General features: G+C 47.0%; 1 protein-coding gene across 2 annotated transcripts in view; it reads left to right on the top strand.

Moving 5' to 3' along the window:
* Nucleotides 1-25,034, top strand: part of OTUD4 (OTU deubiquitinase 4) — a 61,533-nt gene extending 36,499 nt beyond the window's left edge. For both annotated transcript variants that reach the window (XM_073549798.1, XM_073549799.1), the window contains exons 10-20: nucleotides 6,190-6,254; nucleotides 14,045-14,145; nucleotides 16,394-16,515; nucleotides 16,603-16,768; nucleotides 17,674-17,830; nucleotides 19,444-19,558; nucleotides 21,261-21,310; nucleotides 22,343-22,472; nucleotides 23,055-23,309; nucleotides 23,392-23,432; nucleotides 23,763-25,034. In XM_073549798.1, coding sequence (XP_073405899.1) covers nucleotides 6,190-6,254; nucleotides 14,045-14,145; nucleotides 16,394-16,515; nucleotides 16,603-16,768; nucleotides 17,674-17,830; nucleotides 19,444-19,558; nucleotides 21,261-21,310; nucleotides 22,343-22,472; nucleotides 23,055-23,309; nucleotides 23,392-23,432; nucleotides 23,763-24,872 — 2,312 coding nt within the window. In that variant the 3' untranslated portion in view covers nucleotides 24,873-25,034. The remainder of the gene's footprint in view (nucleotides 1-6,189; nucleotides 6,255-14,044; nucleotides 14,146-16,393; nucleotides 16,516-16,602; nucleotides 16,769-17,673; nucleotides 17,831-19,443; nucleotides 19,559-21,260; nucleotides 21,311-22,342; nucleotides 22,473-23,054; nucleotides 23,310-23,391; nucleotides 23,433-23,762) is intronic.
* The last annotated feature ends 702 nt before the right edge of the window (nucleotides 25,035-25,736 follow it).

Genomic DNA, 25,736 nt, shown 5'->3' with positions numbered 1-25,736 from the left:
AAAAGTGGGTCTCCAGCGAGACTCCCGGCATGGCTCCCTCCTCGGTCCCCTATTAGGAGTACCCGGTTGAGGTCGAGGTGGTTTTTTTCCCCATGTCGCTCCCTCCCCAGTCCCTCGGGTCCTGGTTCGAGGTCGAGACCCCCCTCCTTCCCCAACCCCTTTAAGGGGTCTGGGTTGAGGTTGAGGCGAGGATGAAGACCCCCTGACGGTGACAGACGCACCCTCCCTAATCCCCCGCAGGGGGTATTAGGTTGAGACGCCTCAGGTAGGGTCGGAGATCAGGCAGCATTCCGCAGCTTCCAGGGACCCCAGGCCGGCTGAGGGATCCTGTGGGGGCCGGGGGAGGGTGCGGACTGGATGGCACAGCAGAGACAGGGTTTTGCTGCGTCCCTGTCTCTGCAGCAGCAGCGGCTCCATAGCCCTTCAGGGGCCCCCCATACAAAAACCGCTACCCCTACCGCTATCCAGTCGACCGTTCTGGGGGGGTCTGGTACAATTCCGCCCCCCCCCCCCCCCCCCGGACTACCGCGCCGCTCTGGAGCCCTCCTGGGCATCAGGCTTCAAATTTAGACCGCGGCTTCGGCCTAGCTGAAGCCGCCGCCTTTTCCCCGCCCCCCAGCCCGCCCCCCGGATGACCAAAATGACACACTGGAGTGTCATAGAAGGGGCGGATTGAGGCAGAAAGGGGGCGTTTTTACACAGCCCAGCGCGCCCTTTTCAGCTCTCCGCCCCCTCCTCCCTCTCCTCAGAGCCCCGGTGGCCATTTTTTCTGGATGAGATCCAGGAGAGAAGCATCACAGCGGTCTCCGGGGGGCACAGAACTGGAATCTGTCGGCGCTGGACCTAGGGGCACACCGGTGGGGTAAGCTCACAGCTGGGTTCTCATTACTCAGCTGTGAATCTATACTTCCTATAAGGCTTTCTGTGGGTTCCCTCTGCGTAGCCACCCCTGTACGATCCCTTATAGCCAGCCTCTGTGCACTATGCCGGGCTCAAGGAAGAGAACCAGGCAGGAATGTTTCTATGCATTCTGCACAGCCTGCAAAGCCACGCTCCCTAGTGGCAGCACGTATCCGCACTGCCGGGACTGCATCCAGAACTCTGGGTCAGAACCCCAGGGAGTCCCTACTGACGCTTCAGTGTCACAGGCCACGCCGGAATGGGCAACTCAGATGTCTCAGTCTATGTCACAGTCCATAGACAACCTAACTGCTACATTGCTGCAAGCTCTGCAGAGTCGGGCCCCGGCTATGGACGGTACACAGCAAACGGACAGCTTGTCTCAGGAACATGCTGCTTCCGACTCACAGACGTAAGCGGACTCACAGGTCTCGATCACCTGAGTCGCACTATAGCACAAGGTCGTCCCCCTCTAGGGAGAGACAGCGTCATTCCAGGTCTCCTGGGCAGTCCCCTGCCACAGACAGACAGTGCAATTTACCACAGGGATCCCCCACCACAGAAGACCCCCGCCCCAGGTCGCCCTCCAGGGATCACCTTAGCGAGGCACAGGATTCGGAGGGCATCGGTGACTCCGACTCAGATAATGAAACGGTCAGGTCCGTGGTACCTTCTCCCCCTAGCAATACAGCGCTAGTTGAGGACATAATTTCTTCTATTCATCGGGTGCTAAAAATTCCAGAGTCGCCCCCGGAAGTCCCAAAACATAGGATTTGCTTCGAAAATGTTCAAAAACCACCTAAGGTCTTCCCTAATCACGATGAGTTTGAGAAAATACTTACCAAACAGTTTGCGCAGCCTGACAAAAAATTCGCTAATCGCAAATATCTGGAAGCGAAGTACCCCTTCCCACAGGAAGACACCAAACAATGGGCAGATCCACCTGAAGTGGACCCTCCGGTTTCTAGGCTAGCAGCGCAGACTTTACTCTCTCTGCCGGATAGCTCAACCCTCAGGGACGCAGCAGACCGGCAAGTAGAACGCATGGCTCGTTCTATTTTCGAAGCGGCAGGCGCCTCTTTGGGCCCTGCGTTTGCTTCAGTTTGGGCAGCCAAGGCCATCCTAGCTTGGGCCAAAAGACTACAGGAGGGTCTTCAGGCTTCAAATCCTGAACTCTCGGACCAAGCGGTCCAGATGGCAGTGGTAGCAGACTACATGATTCATGCAGCCCTGGATTCCGCCAGAGGTGTAGCGGGAATAGCATCAAACGCCATCACGATCCGACGCATCCTCTGGCTGCGAGAATGGAAAGCGGATGCGGCCTCAAAGAAGTCCCTCACGCGACTTCCGTATTCTACTGGTAGACTTTTCGGCGAAAAGTTGGACACCATGATAGCCAATGCCACCGGGGGTAAGAGTACCTCTCTCCCTCAACTAAAACCGAAACGCACGTTTAAACGAAGAAACCAGACGCGATTCCGATCCTTTCGGAATTCCTCGGGCTGGTCCGTTTCGCGCCCAGTGCAAAACCGCAACCGTTCTCCACGCAGAGACAACCCACGGACGCAGCAGCGACCGGATAGGGCTTGGCAGTCGAAAGCAGGCCAAGCGAAACCCAAGGGAGGAAAACCTCAGAACTTCACTTCATCATGACTCGAGACCTCCGGAAGACACCCCACCAGTAGGCGGCCGACTTTTACTCTTTCAGCAAGTCTGGCTGCCTATTACAGAAGACAGGTGGGTCAGGGAAATAGTGTCTTCCGGATACAAGATAGAGTTCACTTCCGTTCCACTGAACCGGTTCTTCCTTTCTGTTCCTCCAACACCACCAGAAAAGGCTCGTGTTTTCCACCAAGCGGTTTCCTCTCTCCTTCAATCAGGAGTTGTGGTGCCGGTTCCCGCGAACGAGAGATTCCGAGGATTCTACTCAAATTTGTTCGTAGTCCCCAAGAAAGGAGGCGGCGTCCGACCCATACTGGACCTAAAACAGCTCAACAATTACGTACGGGTCCTTCATTTCCGCATGGAGTCCCTCCTGTCCATCATTGCATCCATGGAGCAGGGAGAATACCTCGCCTCCATAGACATACAGGATGCGTATCTCCACATACCAATTGCTCCCGCCCACCAAAGGTTTCTCAGGTTCGCGGTCAACCAAAACCACTACCAGTTTGTCGCCCTTCCGTTCGGACTCGCCACGGCTCCAAGAACGTTCACCAAAGTCATGGCGGCCACCATGGACGTCCTGCACTCAAGAGGCATTCTAGTCGTCCCGTACCTGGACGACCTCCTCGTCAAGTCTCCCACTTTCAAAGACTGCGAGGTCAGTGTCTCAATCACTCTAAACACTCTGAGTCGCCTGGGATGGCTAGTCAACCTACAGAAATCGTCGACCATCCCAACTCGGACTCTAACATTCCTGGGAATGGTATTCGACACCACCAGGGGCCTGGTGCTCCTTCCCAAGGACAAGACACTGGCCATCCGTCTGGGATGCCATTTGCCCAGTTTCACCTCAGGGTCCTTCAACTAGCCATACTCAGATCTTGGGACAGGAACCCCTTCTCCCTCGACAGGGAGTTCAGGTTGACGTCATCAACCAGGAGGTCCCTGCATTGGTGGCTCAAACCAACCTCGCTTACACGAGGGAAGCCATTCCTCTAAGGACAATGGAAGATCCTGACTACCGATGCAAGCCTGACAGGCTGGGGGGCGGTGCACCTACATCACAGGGCACAGGGCAAGTGGTCACCGAGGGAAGTGACATTGCCCATCAATGTTCTGGAAATCAGGGCCATTCTCTTGGCACTGAGAGCCTTTCATCACTTGCTTGCAGCCTCGCACATACGGATACAGTCGGACAATGCCACGGCTGTGGCATACGTGAATCACCAAGGCGGGACCCGCAGCGCCCAGGCGATGAGAGAAGTGGCTCATATCCTCCGCTGGGCGGAAGACACAAGGTCGGTACTTTCTGCAGTACACATTCCGGGTGTAGAAAACTGGGAAGCCGACTTCCTCAGCAGGCAAGGATTGGACTCGGGGGAGTGGTCTCTCCATCCCGAGATTTTTTACCAGATCTGTCAACGCTGGGGAACCCCGGATGTGGACCTAATGGCATCCCATCTGAATACCAAGGTTCCCAATTTCATGGCCAGGACACACGACCCGCGGTCGCTCGGAGCGGATGCCCTGGTCCAGGACTGGTCCCAGTTCCGACTCCTGTACATTTTTCCACCCCTCCCCCTAATCGCCAGGGTCGTGAGGAAGATCAAGCAAGAGGGAGTTCCGACCATCCTCATCGCGCCAGACTGGCCCAGACGTACTTGGTACGCCGACATCGTCCAACTTACGGCAGACGCCCCCTGGCGTCTACCCGACCGCCACGACCTTCTGTCTCAAGGTCCGTTCTTCCACCAGAATTCAGGGGCCCTCAATTTGACGGCATGGCCCTTGAAACCTGGATTCTAACCCAGGCAGGTTTTTCACCGGCAGTCATTGCAACTATGATCAGGGCAAGGAAGCCTGCCTCCGCCAAGCTCTATTATCGTACCTGGAGAGCCTTCTTTTCTTGGTGCGAATCTCATGGACAAGTCCCACTCCCTTATTCCCTCCCGAAGGTACTAGGTTTTCTTCAATCGGGCCTAGATGCCAAGCTATCCTTAAGTTCGCTTAAGAGTCAGGTGTCGGCGCTTTCAGTCCTTTTTCAAAAGCGCATTGCTATTAAACCGCAAGTAAGGACTTTCATCCAGGAAGTTTCCCGATTGGTTCCTCCCTACAAACGTCCGATGGATACGTGGGACCTCAATCTGGTCCTGACAGCATTGCAAGCTCGACCCTTCGAACCTCTTAGAGGAGTTCCACTCTTCATTCTGTCTCAGAAAGTGGTTTTTCTAGTGGCTATCACCTCGTTACGCAGAGTGTCGGAATTGTCAGCACTTTCCTGCAGACGACCTTTCCTAGCCTTTCACCAGGACAAGGTGGTTCTCCGCACGGTACCATCCTTCCTTCCGAAGGTTGTGTCCAACTTTCACCTTAACGAAGAGATTTCACTGCCTTCCCTTTGCCCGGTTCCGGTCCATAGAGTGGAGAAGGCTCTGCATACGCTTGACCTAGTCAGAGCATTGCGGATTTACGTGTCCAGGACTGCACCTTTCCGGAAATCCGATTCCCTCTTCATTCTTCCGGAAGGTAGTCGCAAGGGGTTGCCGGCTTCCAAGGCTACCCTTGCCAGGTGGATCAAGTCCACCATACATGAGGCCTACCGACTTAACAGTTCCCCTCTTCCGACCGGTATCACGGCACACTCTACACGGGCAGTAGGGGCCTCCTGGGCCATTCGGCATCAGGCTTCGGCACAACAAGTGTGCAAGGCGGCCACTTGGACTAGCCTACACACGTTTACTAAACACTACAGGGTTCATACCCAGTCCTCAGCGGATGCGAGCCTGGGTAGACTGGTTCTGCAGGTGGCAGTACCCCAAGTCTAGGGGACTGTCAGCACAATATTCGTCCACTGCTTCCCACCCAGGGACTGCTTTGGGACGTCCCAAGGTTCTGTGTCCCCCAATTAGGCGACAGAGTAAAGGAGATTTTTGTGTACTCACCCTAAAATCTCTTTCTCTTAGCCTTTAATTGGGGGACACAGCTCCCACCCTGTTGCCCTTACGGGCCGTTGTTTCCTGTTGAGTTCTCATATTGTTCTTGAGCTCGTACATAGTAGCCTTCTTACAGGCATGGTTATGTTATTTGGTTACGTTCCTCCTTATGCTTTGGCACAAAACTGGAGAAGGCTGACGCCGTCCAGGGGTGTATACTGCAGAGGAGGAGCCAAAGTTAATCTTTTTCAGATTATGCATAGTGTCGCCTCCTAGTGGACAGCAGCATAACACCCAAGGTTCTGTGTCCCCCAATTAAAGGCTAAGAGAAAGAGATTTTACGGTGAGTACACAAAAATCTCCTTTTTGCTTAGGTTTTTCTAATCACCCATAATATCCTAAATTAATACCGCAGCCTCCTATTTCTGACTGTACTACCAGTGTGTTTTCTTCTTGCACCTTCACTATCTTTACTATCAAGTTGGCATCTATGATCTGATGATGACTAAATATTAGGGAGGGATATACCTGTGTAACTACCATAGGGTCTGTGTTCATCGCTCTGTGATGAGGTCATACGTGAGTCAGTGTGCACACTGTTTCTTGTTCATCCGATAGCCACTTAGTGGCTCATGCTCTGTATCACCTTTGTATATTTAGTATGCCTATGCCTAATGTGCTTGTGTTGTAGATCAGCAGAAGCTGGACTTCTCCATCGCTGCCGGCATGCAGTATTCTGTTGGAGACAAATGTCAGGTAAGTTACTCTGTGATTATTTCGAAGTGCGGTATTCATACTAGAAAAAAAACATTAACTATATTCTGTGCCATCTGGTGGTTGCTGGGGTTTTGTTTTTTTTTTACAAAATGATTATTCTTTGTTTCTTTGACATTTTCTTAAGTTTGTCCAGAGTTAAGGTACAAGCCTGCAGTCAATCTATGTGACTGCAGATTTATGAATCTTCACATTGTGTACACTGTGCACTGTGAGGATTCTCCGGTGCTGGGAGTGGCAGGTGCATGACCGTAATGGGGTTTTCCCACAAACAAAAGTTCATTTTAATCAATAGAACTTGGAATAATCATTTCTACAATTGGATGTGTTTTAAATAAAATGTTCCTGTGCTGAGATAATCTTATAAATGTGCCCCTGCTGTGTACTGTGTAATGGCCGTGTCTGACTGCACAGGAACATGGTCTGATCCTATCACAGCTCCTGGGGGGGGTGTTGAAAAAGAGTATTAAGATATTGGAGTTTGAGATTACAGCTGATTTTTCATTTTTTAGTAAAACATTTTTTAGAAACAGGCAGGAAAATGCTTCATATCCCAAAAAGAATCAGCTGTGATCCCCTGGTGTAATGTCTGTATATTCTCTTTTGCTTGCCTCCCTACCCAGGAGCTGTGATATGATCAGACCATGTTCCTGTACGGTCAGACACAGCCATTACACAGTACAGGAGCACATTTATAAGATTCTCAGCACAGGAACATTTTTTAAAACACATCCAATTGTGGACTTTATTATTATTAGTCCAAGATCTATCGATTAAAATGTACTTTAAGTATGTGATTTGTGTACATGCGATCACGTGCCATGCATGGGAACTGAATTCAGTGAATGGGAATGAATAATCTGTCCAGACCATGAGATGGGCACACAGGCTCAACTCATTGCAAGAGCAATGTGAATTCTACAAAATGACTGTGACAAGCCCTGCAACCACGTAAATATCACCTGGAAATGTCCACTGAGGGTTTCTATTCGCTGACTGCAAGCAGAGATCCTGAAAATTACTCTGTCGCCTCATTGGGGGACACAGAACCATGGGTGTTAAGCTGCTGTCCACTAGGAGGCGACACTATGCATAATCTGAAAAAGATTAACTTTGGCTCCTCCTCTGCAGTATACACCCCTGGATGGCGTCAGCCTTCTCCTGTTTTTGCTTAGTGTCGCAAGGAGGCACACCTAAAGATTTTTTTTTTCCCGACGGATTACGGATGAAGAAAAGTGGGTCTCCAGCGAGACTCCTGGCATGGCTCCTTCCTCGGCCCCCTATTATGGGGTTCCCGGTTGAAGTTGAGATGGCTATTCCCCATGTCGCTCCTTCCCCAGTCCCTCGGGTACTGGTTCGAAGTCGAGACCCCCCTCCTTCCCCAATCCCTTTGGGGTCTGGGTTGAGGTCGAGGCGAGGATGAAAACCCCTGATGTTGACAGACGTACCCTCCCTAATCCCCCTCTGGGGGCATTAGGTTGAGACGCCCCAGGTAGGGTCGGTACAAGGCAGCATTCTGCAGCTTAAACAGCCAGGGACCCCAGCCCTGCTGCGGGCTCCTGTTGGGGCCGGGGGGAGAGTGCAGGCAGACATGGCACATACAGAGACAGGGCTCCCTGCGCTCCTGTCACTGCGGCAGCATCAGCTCCATAGCGCCTCAGGGTGACCCCTCACATGGACCCGTTACCCTTGCTAGCCCCACCGCTATCCTGCCTCGCAATCCGGAGGGGTCAGGTTCAGATCAGACCCCCTCCCGGACATCCGCGCCGGCCTGGAGCCCTCCTGGGCATCAGGCTTCTAATTTAGACCGCGGCTTTGGCCTAGCTGAAGCCGCCGCCTCCTTCCCGCCCCCGGATGACGACTATGACACTCTACAGTGTCATAGAAGGGGCAGATCGAGGCAGAAAGGGCGCATTTTTACATAGCCCTGCTTGCTCTTTTTCAGCTCTCCTCCCCCTTCTTCTTCCTCCTCGTCTTCTCGGCGGCCATCTTCGCTGCAGCAGATGTCGTCTGTGACATCAGCAGCAACGTCAGCAGTCTCCGGGGGGCACAGGACTGTGAATTGTCGGAGCTGGACCTGGGGGGACACTGGTGGGGTAAGATCACAGCTGGGTTCTCTTTACTCGGCTGTGAATCCATATTACCTATAAGGTTCTCCTATAGTTTTCCTCTGCGTAGCCACCCCTGTAGGGTCCTCTGCTAGCCAGCCTCTGTGCACTATGCCAGGCTCAAGGAAGAGAACCAGGCAGGACTGCTTTTATGCTTTCTGCACAGCCTGCAAAACCACTCTCCCCAGTGGCAGCACGTACCCGCATTGCCGGGATTGTATCCAAAATTCTGGGTCAGAGCCCCAAGAAGCCCCTACCATTGCTTCAGCGTCGGCTACCATGCCTGAATGGGCTACTCAGATGTCGCAGTCTATGACACAGTCCATAGATAACCTAACCTCCACACTACTCCAGGCTCTGCAGGGTCATGCCTCGGCTATGAACGTTACCCAGCAAAGGGACAGCTCTTGTCAAGGACATGCCATTTCCGACACTCACAGACGTAAGCGGACCCACAGGTCGCGTTCATCTGCGTCATCCCATAGCACACGGTCATCACCCTCCAGGGAGAGACACCGTGGTCCCAGGTCACCTAGACCGTCCCCTAACAGAGACAGACAACGCAGATCTCCACAGCGATCCCTGACCACAGAAGACCTCCGCCCCAGTTCGCCCACCAGGGAACGTCTTAGCGACACGCAGGAATCGGAAGGCATCTGTGACTCCGACTCAGACAACGAAACAGAGAGGCCCCTGGCCCCCCCGAGCAATACGGCGCTAGTTGAGGACGTAATTTCTTCCATCCATCGGATGCTGGACTTTTCTGATCCACCCCCGGAAGCCCCAGAACACAAAATTTGTTTTGAAAGTGTTCTAAAACCACCTAAGGTCTTCTCTAATCACCCGGAATTTCAGGCGATACTTACTAAGCAGTTTTCGCAGCCTGAGAAGAAATTCGCCAATCGCAAATATCTGAAAGCAAGGTACCCCTTTCCACAGAAGGACACCAAGGAGTGGAGAGATCCACCCGAAGTGGATCCCCCCAGTCTCTAGGCTAGCAGTACAGACCCTCCTCTCACTGCCAGATAGCTCAACCCTCAGGGACGCAGGAGACCGGCAGGTAGAAAGCATGGCTCGTTCAATCTTCGAAGCGGCAGGGGCCTCTCTGGCTACCGCGTTCGCTTCAGTCTGGGTGGCCAAGGCCATTATAGCTTGGGCCAAAAAATTGCAGGCTGGCCTCCAAGCCTCAAATCCTGAGCTGTCGGACCAGGCGGTGCAAATAGCGGTGGTAGCAGATTACATGCTTCATGCAGCTCTGGATTCCGCAAGAGGTGTAGAGGGAATAGCATCAAACGCCATCACGATCCGGCGTATCCTCTAGCTGCGGGAATGGAAAGCGGACGCAGCCTCAAAGAAGTCCATCACGCATCTCCCGTACCTCAGTGGGCGGCTTTTCGGTGAAAAGTTGGATACAATGAGATCCAATGCCACCGGGGGTAAGAGTACCTCTCTCCCTCAACTAAAACCTAAACGCACGTTCAAAAAGGCATAACCAAACTCGATTCCGATCCTTTCGGAATTCTTCAGGCTGGTCCGTCTCGTGCCCAGCACAAAATCGTAAAAGCTCTCCGCGCACAGACAACCCACGGGCGGCGCAGAGGCCAGACAGGACCTGGCAGTCGAAAGCAGGCCAGGCAGAGCCCAAAGGAGGGAAACCTCAGACTTTCTCCTCTTCATGACTTTCAAATTCCGGACACCTCACCCATAGGCGGACGACTGCTACTCTTTCAGCAGGTCTGGCTGCCTATTACAGAAGACAGGTGGGTCAAGGAAATAGTGTCTTCCAGATACAAGATCGAGTTCACTTCCAGCCCACCGAATCGGTTCTTCCTCTCTGTTCCCCCAAAACTGCCAGACAAAGCTCGTGCCTTCCATCAAGCTGTTTCCTCCCTCCTTCAGGCAGGAGTCACAGTACCGGTTCCTGCAGAAGAGCGCTTCCGAGGGTTCTACTCCAATCTGTTTGTAGTCCCCAAGAAAGGAGGCAGCGTTCAGCCCATACTAGACCTAAAACAACTCAACAAGTATGTTTGGGTTCGTCATTTTCGCATGGAGTCCCTTCTGTCAATCATTGCGTCCGTGGAGAAGGGAGAATATCTCGCCTCCATAGACATACAAGATGCATACCTACATATACCGATTGCTCCCGCCCATCAGAGATTTCTCAGATTCGCAATCAACCAGGACCACTACCAGTTCGTGGCTCTCCCGTTCGGACTCGCCACGGCTCCCAGAACGTTTACCAAGATCATGGCAGCCACCATAGACGTTCTACACTCCAGAGGCATAGTAGTTGTTCCATACCTGGACGACCTTCTCATCAAGGCTTCCACCTTCAAGGATTGCGAGGTCAGCGTCTCAATCACTATCGACACTCTGAGTCGCCTGGGCTGGTTAGTCAACTTACAAAAGTCATCAACTACCCCGAGTCAGTCTCTGACCTTCCTGGGGATGTTATTCGACACCTCCAGAGGTCTGGTGCTCCTTCCCAGGGACAAGACACTGGCTCTCCGTCTAGGAGTCCGCATACTCCTCCACAATTCCCCCCCGATCTCTCCGGTTTGCCATGAGAGTACTCGGCATAATGGCCGCAGCAATGGAGGTGGTACCATTTGCCCAGTTTCACCTCAGGCCTCTTCAACTAGCCATCATCAAGTCCTGGGACAGGAATCCTTTCTCCCTCAACAGGGAGTTCCGGCTAACATCGGCAACCAGGAGGTCCCTACACTGGTGGCTCAAGCCAACCTCACTTGCAACGGGAAAATCCTTTCTCTCAGGTCAATGGAAGGTCCTGACCACCGACGCGAGCCTGACAGGTTGGGGTGCGGTGCACCTACATCACAAAGCACAGGGCAAGTGGTCACCAGTGGAAGCGAACATGCCCATCAACATCCTGGAAATTCGGGCCATCTTCCTGGCATTGAGAGCTTTTCGTCAATTACTGGCAGTCTCTCATATCAGAGTACAGTCGGACAATGCCATGGCGGTGGCATATGTGAATCACCAAGGCGGGACCCGCAGTACCCAGGCGATGAGAGAAGTGGCACATATCCTCCACTGGGTGGAAGACACGAGGTCGGTACTCTTTGCGGTCCACATCCCGGGTGTGGACAACTGGGAAGCCGACTTCCTCAGCAGACAAGGAATGGACTCGGGGGAGTGGTCTCTCCATCCCGAAATTTTTCGCCAGATCTGCCATCGCTGGGGGACCCCGGACGTGGACCTAATGGCATCCTATCTCAATGCAAAGGTCCCCAATTTCATGGCCAGGACACGCTATCCGCGGTCGCTCGGAGCAGATGCCCTGGTTCAGGACTGGACCCAGTTCCAGCTTCTGTACATTTTTCCACCTCTTCCCCTGATATCCAGAGTCGTGAGGAAGATCAAACAAGAGGGAGTTCCAACCATCCTGATCGCGCCAGACTGGCCCAGATGTACATGGTACACAGACGTCGTACAACTTACAGCAGACGCCCCCTGGCGTCTCCCCGACCCTCCCGATCTTCTGTCAAAAGGCCCGTTCTTCCACCAGAACTCAGGGGCCCTCAATTTGACGGCGTGGCCCTTGAGACCTGGGTTCTAACCCAGGCAGGGCTCTCACCGGATGTCATTAGAACCATGATCAGGGCACGGAAGCCAGCCTCCGCCAAGATCTATTACCGTACCTGGAGAGCTTACTTTACGTGGTGCGAATCCCGTGGCCAGATACCACTCCCTTATTCCCTCCCAAAAGTTCTTTGGTTTTCTTCAATCAGGCCTGGACGCCAGGCTATCCCTGGGCTCACTTAAGAGCCAGGTGTCAGCGCTCTCAGTGCTTTTCCAGAGACACATTGCTAACAAGCCTCAAGTGAGGACTTTCCTCCAGGGGGTCTCCCGATTGGTTCCCCCCTACAGACATCCACTGGAGACGTGGGACCTCAACCTGGTCCTGACAGCATTGCAGGCACCACCTTTCGAACCCCTTAAAGAAGTCCCACTCCGCCTTCTATCACAGAAGGTGGTCTTTCTGGTGGCAATCACCTCGCTACGCAGGGTTTCTAAACTGTCGGCACTCTCCTGCAAACGGCCCTTCCTGGCCTTTCACCAGGACAAGGTAGTTCTCCGTACGGTTCCATCCTTCCTTCCGAAGGTTGTGTCCAACTTCCACCTCAATGAGGAAATTTAACTGCCATCCCTTTGCCCAGTTCCGGTTCATAGAGTCGAGAAGGCTCTGCATACGCTTGACCTCGTCAGGGCATTGCGTATATACATGTCTAGGACTGCACCCTTCCGGAAGTCTGATTCCCTTTTCCTTCTTCCGGAAGGCGTTCACAAGGGTCTGCCGGCTTCCAAAGCTACCCTTGCCAGGTGGATCAGGTCCACCATACAAGAGGCTTACCACCTTAACAACTCTCCTCTTCCGGCCGGTATCACGGCACATTCTACGCGGGTGGTAGGGGCCTCCTGGGTCATTCGGCACCAGGCTTCGGCACAACAAGTGTGTAAGGCGGCCACCTGGACTAGCCTACACACGTTTACAAAACACTACAAAGTTCATACCCAGTCTTCAGCGGACGCGAGCCTGGGTAGACGGGTTCTGCAGGCGGCAGTGCCCCAAGTTTAGGGACCTGTCAGCACAATATTCGTCCATTGCTTCCCACCCAGGGACTGCTTTGGGACCTCCCATGGTTCTGTGTCCCCCAATGAGGCGACAGAGTAAAGGAGATTTTTGTGTACTCACAGTAAAATCTCTTTCTCTTAGCCTCTAATTGGGGGACACAGCTCCCACCCTGTTGCCCTTACGGGCTGTTGTTACGGTTGAGTTCTCATATTGTTCTTTGAGCTTGTACATAATGGCCTTCTTACAGGCATGGTTATGTTATTTCTGTTTATGTTCCTCCTAATGCTTTTGCACAAAACTGGAGAAGGCTGACGCTGTCCAGGGGTGTATACTGCAGAGGAGGAGCCAAAGTTAATCTTTTTCAGATTATGCATAGTGTCGCCTCCTAGTGGACAGCAGCATAACACCCATGGTTCTGTGTCCCCCAATTGGAGGCTAAGAGAAAGAGATTTTACAGTGAGTACACAAAAATCTCCTTTTCTACAATTTATCATACAGAAAATATGAACTTAATATCTTAAGGAGAGGAAAATAGTAGCAACCACTGGGAAAAATAATTTAAAACCTCACATTTATTAGATCCGTTAATATATTCGCCTTCACAGTTCTTCTAACCCCTACTCTTCACTGCTATACTGCGGTGTCCTCCTTTACCTGTCCTCTTGGATGGAGATGTCTATTGATGAGCATCATGACCTGATCAGCCACCCCGTCAGTCATTGTTACCCAAATTTTTCTTCATCGCTAGTCCTCTTGCACTACTTGTCCCAGAACATCTCGAGTCACAAGGAACAGTAAGGAAGGACTTGTGTATATCGCATCCATGAAAAATTAACTGCGATCACTTATTAGCTGCCTCCTACAGTTATTTTTCTTTTTAAAATTGGTGACCATAGGCTTTTATGAGTGGATGCATGACACCGTAGTGTCCATCATGTGCCCGTGTCTCATCTCACAATGATGGCTAACTTGACTCTATTAGTGATGTTTTTAGGGAGCTCTTTTCTGCTGCATTTTCTATATTGCACGATTCTTCTGTACTCCATTCTGGTAATTACTGATTGCAGGTTCGCTTGGAGCTCGGAGGAATGTTTTATAATGCGCACATCCAGGAGGTTGGAGCAGATAATGCATCGGCTGACGTCTTTGTGGAGGAACTGGGGCAGAAGTGCGTTTTCCTTTTACATCTTTATACTTAACCCCTTACCATTCATGGCATATTGGTACATCATATGCTAGCTCCTTGAATTTGATGTGGGCTCAGAAACCTGGCCATCATGTGCCTCCAAGGGTTCATTCACACTACCATAATTTCAGTCTGAGTGCTGTCCATGAAAAAACAGACAGCACTTGGACCAATGTTATTCAGTAGGGCAGTGCAGATGAGCAAATTTATTTTTTACTGACAAAATCTGTGTGAAAAAAAATTGCATCATGCACTACTTTCATCTGTGAATTGGATGAAATTCACCCATTCAAGTCTATGTTGAGCTACAACATGACACCTTTTTTTTTTTTTTTACTGCCACATTGCAATTTTTTAGCAGAGGAAACTGGGAATGGCCTCGTAAATGATTAATAGCTGCTGCTGTAAAAACTGATCGCATACAAACTGCACTCGGATAGGCGAGAAAAAAAATCACCTGAGTTTCCTGGATGAAACTGTGAACAATTTTTTATACACTTGTGTGAACCTACTCTAACAGTCACAAGTGAAGTGAAGCTTGGAAACCAGCTGTTAACATGTTAATTGTGGCTGTCAATCTGTTCTAACCAGCCATCAGAAACCCCACAACACAAATCATGAGGCACATTAAATGATTCAGAAATACACTCTATACGTTGATAATGTGGTAAATGACTATTCTAGCTGCAAACGTCTGGTTTGTAATGCAATATCTTCATAGGTGTATAGAGGCCCATTTCCAACAACCATCACTCCAGTCTTTTTATGGTACTTTGTGTTTGCTAACTGTGTAAGAAGGCTAACAGATGGTTAGAATACCCTTGAAAACACTTGTGCATGTATGTTAGCACAGCTGAAAACAGTTTGGCTGATTAGAGAAGCTATAAACCTGACCTTCATTTGAGCTAGTTGAGAATCTGGAGCATTACATTTGTTGGTTCCATTAAACTCTCAAAATGGCCAGAAGAAAAGAACTTTCATGTGAAACTCGATAGTCTGTTCTTGTCTTTGTGGCTGTCAATCTGTTCTAACCGGCCATCAGAAATCCCACAACACAAATCATGGGGCACTGAGGGGTTACCTTGATAGCCAGGGGTTTATTGAAAACTCATATGTCAGTCATGACGGTACTTCTGTGAAAGTTGCATGTTCAAGTCCCCATCGGGGACTGACAAGTACAATAAATTTGTGAAACACAAATTTTATAAAATTATATTTAAGTTTAACTCTCCTCCTTTAAAAATGCAGATGTAGTATAGCTATGTTCATAAAAGTCTGATCTATCAAAATATAAAATGAATTGAGGCAATAAAAACATTGAATCTACCTCAAAATGGTATCAGTAAAAATGTCAGCTCAGTGTGCAAAAATAAAAAATACAAGCCCTAACACTGCTCCATTGCCCAAAAATTGAAGCCTTTATGGCTCTTGGAAAATGGCGACACAAAACAGGTTTGTTTTTGTTTTGTTTTTTCCAAATCTCATTTTTTTTCCACCACTTAAATGGAAAAAAAAAACTTTGCATGTCATTTTTACCATATAATGAGTGATGTAAATTTAAAGAAAAAACCTCTGCAGAATTAGTTTTTTTTCTTGCTTTTTTGACACACTCGGAATTTCTTTTCCTGCTTTTCAGCACACATGATAAAATGGATTGTGCCATTCAAAATGAAAACTCCTCTCCCAAAAAACAAGCCATCATCTGTAATCATGGCTACACACTCTTTGACCACCGCAGTGTGTGCAGAGCTGACTGTCATAGTGCTGGGGAGTAATTACAGCACACTCACTATGTAGTGACAGGTGACGAACAGCTTCTGCACCACCCCAATGACTGAAAGCGAGCGGCTGCAGGGAGGATATAACTTCATTTTCTCCCTGTAGCCGCTGCTCCAGTAAGATAACCAGGGAAGGTTTAAACGCTATTTGCCTGCAGATTATCACCATAACTGAAAGTAAAAAGCGTTTTTTGTAGGTGACCAGTTCCCTTTAACTAAAACGAAGTTGTGCCCTAAGGTATCCATATTCTTCAAATGTAATGCTGTTGGTTAAAGGCAAAGGTAAAACCCCCATAGTACCTGCAGAAGATTCCACAGAGCACAATATATGTCCCTAAAGTTGGATAAGGGGGCTGCAGTTGATATTGTTTCCAGTTTTGTATAGGTAGATGTGATTCAGTTCTAGTGTTTTATATTATTTTCATTTTCTTCTATCTTTTTACTTTCTGTAGACATTCTGTTCAGTTAAAGAATCTTAAGCCGGTCCCCCTAAACAGCAGCGCAGATGGCTGGAACACTGTTGCAGGGAAAAAGATAAAGAAGACCCCTGCAAGTGGCCCTAGTGGTCCTATAGGTAACCATAGCTGCTTCAGTTCTGGTTTTCTGTGCGAAGATACTAGAGGAGGGCTTTATCAATGTTTATTTTTTCCCAAATCTTTAGAGAAGGATTACAGAGGGCAAAAAAATTATAGTAAAGCTGTGAGATCTCAGCCTCCATCTTCCCGCCTCCAGTCTTCCACAAACAAGTCATACGGGATGTCTTCAGATCAAGCTACCCTAATCGAAAACAAGGGACGGAGCAGGACTCCTCCGAAAGTGCCTGGAAGGTGAACTGCGTAATGCAAATACTGCAGTTATGAATATGGAAAAAAAAATAACTATGTACATTAGGACGTTTATGGGATCCCAGTAGGTTATGTTAGATTTGTCTGATAGTGTTCTGAGCACTAGTGTCCATCAGTGTTAGACAGTCACATTCCATGAGGGCTTCTTTACCATTCCAAAGATTCTCCAGGCTAAAGGGTTGCGCTCATCTTCAATCTGCAGGACTGCACCATTCCTCTACTTCGCAGCCTTCTCAAGATTGACCGATCAGCCCTATGGCATGGTTTGATTCTGCAGCAGGGGTACTGAAATTGGAACCAGCAGTTTGGTTTTGACTAGACCAGCCAATCTTAGGAGGCTGATAACCTAGGCAACAAGCAGTACACTATAGAATTAATGAGGTTGGGGACATTTTTTTTTAAACTTAAACTCATGAATTTAGGGCGAAAACGATAACCTTTTTGCAATTGGGTTTCATTAAAAAGTTTGCAAAATTTGAATTTTATAGCCACTCTACTACACTGTGTATTGCTGGTTGCAGAATGAGTTAACTAAGAACCTGTCAATGAGCTCATTCTGACAGAGGTTTTAGTCTTTATCTGAGCTCCTCTCTGCTGAGTTATGTCCACGATAGGGACGTGCAAGGAGTGGTTAGTCAGCGCTCGCTGTACTGTGAGTAGCTGCCATATTCTCTCCCTGGCACATTGATTGACAGCCTTCCCTGCATCGGTGCAGAGCGAACTGTCAGTCAAACTGAAATTAATATTTCTAAACAGTTACAAGATTGTTTTGAATTTGAAAAATGACACTTTACGGTTATTACTCTCTGGGACGTAACAGAAGTTGTCCCAATATGTAACTTGAGAAGAGAGTTGGAATTCTTGACTTCTTTACCTTCTTTTTACAGGAAGCTTGAGCAAAGTGAGGAATCCAGTTATTTCAAACGCGAGAATGTCCACTTTGGCCTAACCCCAGAGGAGCGTAGGGAGAGACAAGTGATCGAGGAATCCAAGTCCTTGTATGAAATGCAAAACCGAGACACCGATGCATTTCCTGCACTCTCTGTACGTTCTATCTGCGTCTTATTGCATCTTTCTTGCCATGATAAAATGGCCGCTGTAAGAAGCTCTGTAGTTTGTTGGTCAAATATTTACCAACAGTGTAAGGCTAAGTTCCTATGGTGCTGATTTATTACGTTTTTCATATTGCAGATTTTTAGCAGCCTTTTAGGCTGTGTGCCCACGATACGATTTTTAAGCGTTTTTGCCGCGATTTTCGGCGCGAAAACGTTTTAAAATCTTGTACATGACGCACTCCATGCATTCCTATGGCATTCCCCACATGCTGTGCTAATGCTGCGCTTTTTTTCGCGGCAAAATCGCAAACAGAATCGCGGTGAAATCGCGCGGAAAAAACTGCGCGATTTCTGGGAAGGAGTCCGGTTTTCATTGTGCGTTTTAAAACGCTACGTGGGCCCATAGCCTTATACTCCAGGTAGCTAATTTGGGTGCATTTTTTTTTCTTTCTTACATGAATTTTTATCACGTTTTTCTAATGCAGTTTTTGTTTTTGAGACCTCCTGTTTCCTCAGTAACCCAGCTGTGATAAAACCTTACTGATAGTCCTGTAGATTACATGCATTTCTGCTCGTGAAAGCAAAATAAAACCCCATGTTTCTTAGGGCCCCGTTACACGTAGCAATGTCCCAGCGATCCCACCAACGATCCAACGTGGATGGGATCCCTGGGACATAGTTGATCGCTGGTGCGCTGTCACATAGACAGCCCCTCCAGCGATCAGGACCAGCGAGCAAGCTAGTTTCCACTGTAAACAGCGGGTATGTAAGAGCCGCGCGGCTCTTAGATACCCGCTGTTTACATTGGAAACCAGCGTCGCTGATCGTTGCTCTCCCGCTGCTACAAGCAGCGATGCGTGCTGGCCAGCGGGAGACCAACGATCAAAAAAAACGGCCCAGGATGTTCGAACGCAATCAGCGATACCCGGCAAGGGGGGGCCGGTTGATGATCCATATCACACACAGCGATATCGCTGTGTGTGACGGGGTCTTTATTCTTCTGTATCTCACACAAATGTTTGGTGAAAATCTGCTCTCCTTTACTTTACATACATGTAAAAATGATCTGTGAGGCTTCATATACATTATTGTTGGCAGCAAAGACGTGATTAAATAATAAACGGGCATTGTGCAGTGACCAGGAACTAAAGCCCAAAGGTCTCTAAAGGGATTCTCCGGTGAAAACTAATAAACAGGTGATAACTTTTTGATAGGTAATGGTCCAGTCAGGTCCAGTTGGACCTTAACCGATTAGCAGAACGAAGAGGTGTTATCCTTGTTAAAATGGAGTGGCAGTGAGCATGTTCAACCTGCTCTTCATTCATTCCCTATGGGGCTGCCGAGTTCTACGCTGAACCTTTTCCAGCAATCTGATCTGCTGATCGGTGTTGGTCCCAGCGCTTGGATTCCCACCGATAAGTAATTTGTCACCTATCCTGGAAAGGTGATAATTTTTTTTTTTTACTGTACAACCCCTTTAATCTTGTGATGAGCAGAAGCCCTACGAGTCAACCACACAACCTAGGCTTGTGAATACAAACTTCTACTGATATTTTTTGCCTCTGCCTACAGTGGTAAATGTTATGTATATTTTTGTTTCAGGCCTCAACTGCTGATTCTGTACAGGGATCTGAAGTTTTACCCTTGAAAAAGATCCCAGCACCAACTGAAAAAAGCACCAGGAGGAAATCTGAAGGAGATGATCAGAAAAACAAAGGTTAGTTACTAAACCTATTCCTACAGACCTATATGATGGGGTGTCCAGCATTCCGACTTACAACAATTGGCGATGGTCAGGAAATACCTTATTTAATAACAAATTGCAGTAATTTAACCTTCGCTCTCGAGCGTCCCATGGTTAGCTGTGTTTCCCAATGAAGCCTTAAAAAAGATGGATTTTTGATGCTCACCATAAAATCTTGCTTGGAGCCTTCTTTTGGGAGACAGCACCCCTTCGTGTTTTGTGCCTATGTTGGGTCTGGTAGTTTGATGTTTTGGTTTCTATGGTTTCTCCTACTGCTTTTTCATAGCTAATGAGCTTTGAGTCTGTCGATGGGTGTATACTGCTGAAGAGGAGCTAACGCTTTTTTTTTTGCCTAGTGTCAGCCTCGTAGTGACAGCAGTATACACCCCATGGTTACCTGTGTCCCCCAAAGAAGGCTCCAAGAAGAGATTTTCCGGCGAGTGCCAAAAATCCATCTTAACAAGGGTCGTACGCCATTTTTTTTTATATCATTAACCCTTTCACGGCTAGAGGCATATTCATTTTTCATTTTCGTTTTTTGCTCCTGTTCTTCCATGAGCTATAACTTTTTTATTTTTCCATTAATATGGTCATGTGAGCCTTGTTCTTTGCGGGACAAGTCGTACTTTTGAACGACACCATTGCTTTTGACATATCGTGCACTCGTAAATTGGGGAAAAAATTTCAAGTGCTGTGAAATTGCAAAAAAAGTGCATTCCCACACTCGTTTTTGTTTGGCTTTTTTACCATGTTCACTAAATGCTGAAACTAACCTGCCATTGTGATTCTCCAGGTCATTACGAGTTTGTAAGAGACACTAAACATGTCTCGGTGGTTTTTTTTATTGGTAAAAAAAAAAATCTAAAGTTTGGTAAAAAAAAAAAAAAAAAAAAAAATTGTCTTTTTTTTTTTTTTAAGACCTGTAGCGTCTCTATTTTTCGTGATCTGGGGCTTTTTTTTTTGCACTCCAAACGTTTTTATTGATACCATTTTGGTGTAGATACGATCTTTTGATCGCTCGTTATTACATTTTATTTCAATCTAGCGGCGACCAGAAAAAAACGTAATTCTGACGTTTTGATTTTTTTTTTCTCATTAACGCTGTTTATATTTGATTTTCTTTTGGTTTTATTTTGAATTGGGTGAAATGGAGGTGATTTGAAGTTAACTTGTACATATTGATATTTTTTAAAAAATTTTTTTTACTTTTTGCATGCTTCTATAGTTTCCATGGGAGATCACCTGTGTGTAGCAGAAATGCTCAATTGCTATGTGTGAGTTGGTAAGCCAAACCTTTGACTTCAACTCCTCAAATCTCCCCGCGCAGTATGCTTTGCCCAACTGCGGGCAAAGTCGAAAAGCATTAGTGCGCATGCACCGGTGAACTATGTCCCGAAAGTATTTTGCTGTGTTCCGGGACTTAGTTCACCGGTGCATGCGCACCACTGCTTTTTGGCTTTGCCCGCAGTTGGGCAAAGCATCCTGCGCGGGGAGATTTGAGGAGTTGAAGTCGAAAGTTTGGCTTACCAACTCACACAGGCCTGCTTCAAAATTCTTGTTCACCAAGTGAAATAATCTTTCCTTGTAAATACCCTTTTAGGTTATGTTTTAAAACTTATTAACCTTTTATGTGTACATGTAATTTTTTTAATATATGTAATTTTCTTTTGCTAAGCCTCCAAATTAGCAGAGCCCCCAAAAGTGATCGAGGAGAAATTAAGTGAGGTAAGTACTAAATTACCTTAACTTTTTTTTTTTGGGGGGGGGGGGGGGGGGGGGGGGGGGGGGGGGGGCGGCTACCTGTCAATAACCACTTTTGGTTTCACAATTGCTGAATGCAGTGTTGCTTCCTAAATTCCTATGAAAGATAATCGATGAGTGCAGGCCTCCATACACATTAAATGAATGTCAGCAGAACCTGTCGATGGCAGGCTGCAATTTTCTCCTCTCTCCATGCTTTAAAACACAAGATCCCTCGAGTGTATATGGGGAGTCTGGAGAGATGGCCAAACAAACTAATGGCCGACAACCATCTTATGCGTATGGCCAGCTTAAGCGTTTCTCCAGATTAGTTCTTAATGTGCAAAGCTGTTTTTTTTTCCCACAACTGTGTATTCATCTCCCAATTATAGAAAAAATGGTGGAAGTCCTAAAGATGTTGCCCCACAGATAGCGTATTACCAATCTAGAGGCTAGATAAGTAATTGTACACCACGGTAACTAAGTAGATATGACTCCCTGACTATAGTGGTAAAGGATCGTATCGCCTAGAGTTAACAGCTTCCCATCACAGTGCAGGTGCCAATAGCATATCTAGGTGGCGTGATCACGGATCATCATTTCTACTGTGTACTGAAGTGTTACAGTATAAGTGCAAGTGGTCAAACGAGTGCAGGTTTGCGTTCCCTAGGCAGACTTAATGAGTAAAAAAAAACTGGTACACGTTTTATTTAAGTATATTTAAAAAGATTTAAATCGACCCACATTTTCCCGGTTTGAAAATTAAAAAAAACAGAAAAATATCACTTTTTTATATGTAAAAATCCAACTTATTGAAATATAAAATGAATTAAATCACAATGTAATCTCCATGTCCATACAATGCATATATTCGCTGCTGCAGTGAGGCCCGTTATTAGAAGAGAAAAAAAGTGAGCAGGGAGGCTAAGTGTCAGGATGTGCTTATATTATTTGGCAACATTGTAAAATGCAAATTATAATACTCCTGTTCACTTATTGCTGATTTTTAATTGACAGGAAATCATAAAGCCATTTGCTACCTCTGAATCTGATGTTTTACATGATGACACCGATCTTCCAACCCCTGCTGAGCAGCAGATGCCCACCGCAGTGCCTTCTGAACCCACCGTGGTCCCGCCTTGGTCAGGTTAGTCTTAATTTCTTGCTCACATAAATATAACTGTAAAAGAATAGCACCTAGTGAAATAGTGAGACGGATGATGTATCACGGAAACATGCAGGACCTATAATGAGATCCGTTACAAGGGTCAACAAGAGTATAGTGGATGGCTGCAAACTGTATGGTCTGTATCCCTGGAGCTGGAGGTGTCTTATTGACTCCACTGCTTACAAAAAGAAAAGACTATATGCACATAGTCTTTTCTTTTTGTATGCTTTGATATTAATGGATATGCATTTAGGTGGTCCCACATAAGTATTATTGATGGTTCCCGCCTTTACATATATATATTGACTCCACTGCTGTTACCAAGCAGAGTAAATCAGACCTTGCGGGTTACATGAAATCTGGACATACAGATCTAATAGACCTGTGTATGTGACAAAACAGTCAAGATGAGCTGTTGCTACAATCACGTGGAAAGTAAGGTGACTCTCCTCTTGGCTTACTATTGATTTGATACATATAAATATTTAAGTTTTTCATATTACATGATCATAAAAACCCAAACTTCAATAGTAGCTGATGTACCTGCCTTTCATTTTTCAGGGCTTTCAGTGGAGATGCCTACTTCACCCAGAGCTGAATCAGAATCTATATTACAACCTCAGGTGAATTCAGCCCAGTTTTCGCCACTTCCAGTTTCAATTCCAGCAGTTTCCCAGCCTTTACTGCCTATGCCACAGACACTGAGTGCTTACCAAGATCCCCTGTACCCTGGATTTCCAGTAAACGAGAAGGGTGAGAGAGCCACTGCTCCTCCTCCCTATTCTCTGTGTAAGAACGGAGATGACCTTCCTACTGGTAAGTCCCACTAAGGTGGACTCTTGTTTTTCAGATGTAACTATTGTCAAGTGTGTTAAAGACCTCAATTTTTTTTTTCCAGATAAAAGCATCCTGCATTTCTTTTACAACCTTGGCATAAAGGTTAGTGTTCAGACATGTGAAAGATGCTCAATCATTATGTTCATAGTACATATATCTGTGGATTTGTTATTCTGTGCCTCTCCTTTTCATGTCGAGAGGTGAGTGCCTGTACTGAAGTGATGCAAAAGCTACTTACGAAATATTAGCAGACCTGTTAACACCACAATGCCATGTTAGCTGAACACGTTCCTTCATAGTCCAGAAGTGAATAACCCCTTTAACAAAATTTTGTATTACTTTTTAGTTAATTTTTTATAGTTTTAATGTTGTGACTTGTTTCTGTTTGAACTACAGCAAATAAACTTTATCTCTTCATTCATTTCTCCCCAGGCTTATACATGTCCAATGTGGCCCCCACACTTATACCTGCATCCCCTTCATCAAGCCTATTTAAATATTTGCAGGATGTATCCAAATGTTCATGTTTACCCACAAAGCCATTGGGTACAAGAAGCTGCTGTAAACCAAAGTGAAGTAGAGCCTTCATGCTTTGCTCATCAGAGTATGGTGGGGAATGAGAGTCAACTGCCTACAAGTTTATGTCCCCCAGTGGTTCAGCCCTCGCCTGTCCAAATCCCAATAATTGGTGAAGAAATGTCTCCACAACTTGTTTCTTCAGAAGAAAAGTGCCGGTTTCAGGCACAAGGTAGTGAATTTGAAGACCAGCTATCAAACAAGGCAATGCTTCCTCAACCTTCTTTCGGACAGGGCTCATATATGGGACCTCTTCCAATAGCATCTCCATTTTTCCCACATGTTTGGTATGGATATCCATATCAAGGGTTCATTGAAAACCCAATGGTACGACATAATGTCTATATTAACCCTCAGGATTCAAGTTTGTCTGAAAATATTTCAGCAGGGACTGTCTTAGAAAATAATACAGTTCAAACAGCAATAAATCCGTCCCAGCATTTTGTGAGCGAACCAGTTGGGCCTTTGTTGCCTGCTGCTGATTCCAGAGAGTTTGTGTCGAATACCACTGTAGTCCAAGAGGAACCAACTTCAGATATGGCCAGAAAGGAGAAGCAGAAGCCTCCAGCTAATGTGACGGACGTTCTTGTGGTCTTACCTGAAATACCAGATGGCAAAGCATCCATTGAAAAGGAAGCAGCTTCAGTACCACCAATAATGGCCCAGATAACTCCACCTGCGGATAGGTCACTTAGAGCTAGGGAAGAGAGCTCAGAGGATGAGCGAGAGGTGTCTAACATGCTGAGTAGTGGAAGATCCAAAAACTTTTACAATCAGACATATGGGAGTAGGCGGCCTCGAAATGACAGGTATTATCAAACCAACAGAGGGGGCTACCAGTATGCCAGAACTGATGAGGGCTGGAGGGGACAAAGAGGCAGAGAAGATGGCTATTACAGAAATTTTCGAGGCCGGCCAAATCGAAGGCGACAATTTGTGGATTCTTATAAACCGCAACATGAGTAGAAGTTGATAACTGATCACAGTTAAGAGTGTTTGTATGTTTTTCTTCATATTTATTTGGACAATATATAGTTAAGATAAGAAAACGAGAATCATATTCTTAAAGTACAAGTTCGGAAATGGGAGAAAGGGCAATGTAGTCAATAAATTTGTATTTTTTTTTAACTTCTCGGCTTAATTTATACCACTTGGGTTTCTTACTATTCTTGTTCTAATGATGAAGTAGACTGATAGTGGGAATAGCTAAAGCGACGATGTGGTAGTAATTTGTTACCACCAGAGTAGTTATATGTAGTGAGTAGAGGACTGATTGGACAGCCTGATCTCCAGTTTCTCAGCACTTAGTAGACTTGCAGTGATATTAGATTGTCATGCTACGTTTGAACTTGGCTGTTTGTGTAAATGCCTTACTGTTCTTTAAAACTACCGAACAGTTGGGGATTTATTTTTTTTAATAAAGGTTGATGCTTCTGATTGTGCTTCCATTCCAAAGGCCTTTCAACTTAAACTCCAACACAGAGGAGAAACTTGAATGTAGTTATTTATGGTGATGTGCTGTAAATTGCAGACTGTAAAACCACTTCACTGTTTGAGGGGGTCAATGTCTATGCGGCAACTAAAAATGTAAATATGGAAATATATATATATTTTTTTTGTCTCAGACCCTCCATCCTATGGTAAATTCTAACTATTATTCAGCAGTTCTTTGTTTAAAGCTTGGTTAGTTAGCATGATGACATCATGCCATTTGTGATTCAGAGTAGTGCACTAGAAACAATATTTAAGTAGAGTGACATATAGCTATCGATAAACTAAAGGCAGCCATACACATTAGTAGGTCAGGTGAACCTGTAGATCTTGGAGGGA

Source organism: Dendrobates tinctorius, unplaced genomic scaffold, assembly GCF_039654945.1.
Source record: "Dendrobates tinctorius isolate UK_male_01 unplaced genomic scaffold, ASM3965494v1 ptg000161l, whole genome shotgun sequence".
In the NCBI taxonomy this organism is placed as follows: domain Eukaryota; kingdom Metazoa; phylum Chordata; class Amphibia; order Anura; family Dendrobatidae; genus Dendrobates; species Dendrobates tinctorius.
The sequence above is the reverse complement of the archived record's forward strand: the minus strand, read 5'-3'. Positions and strand labels throughout refer to the sequence as shown.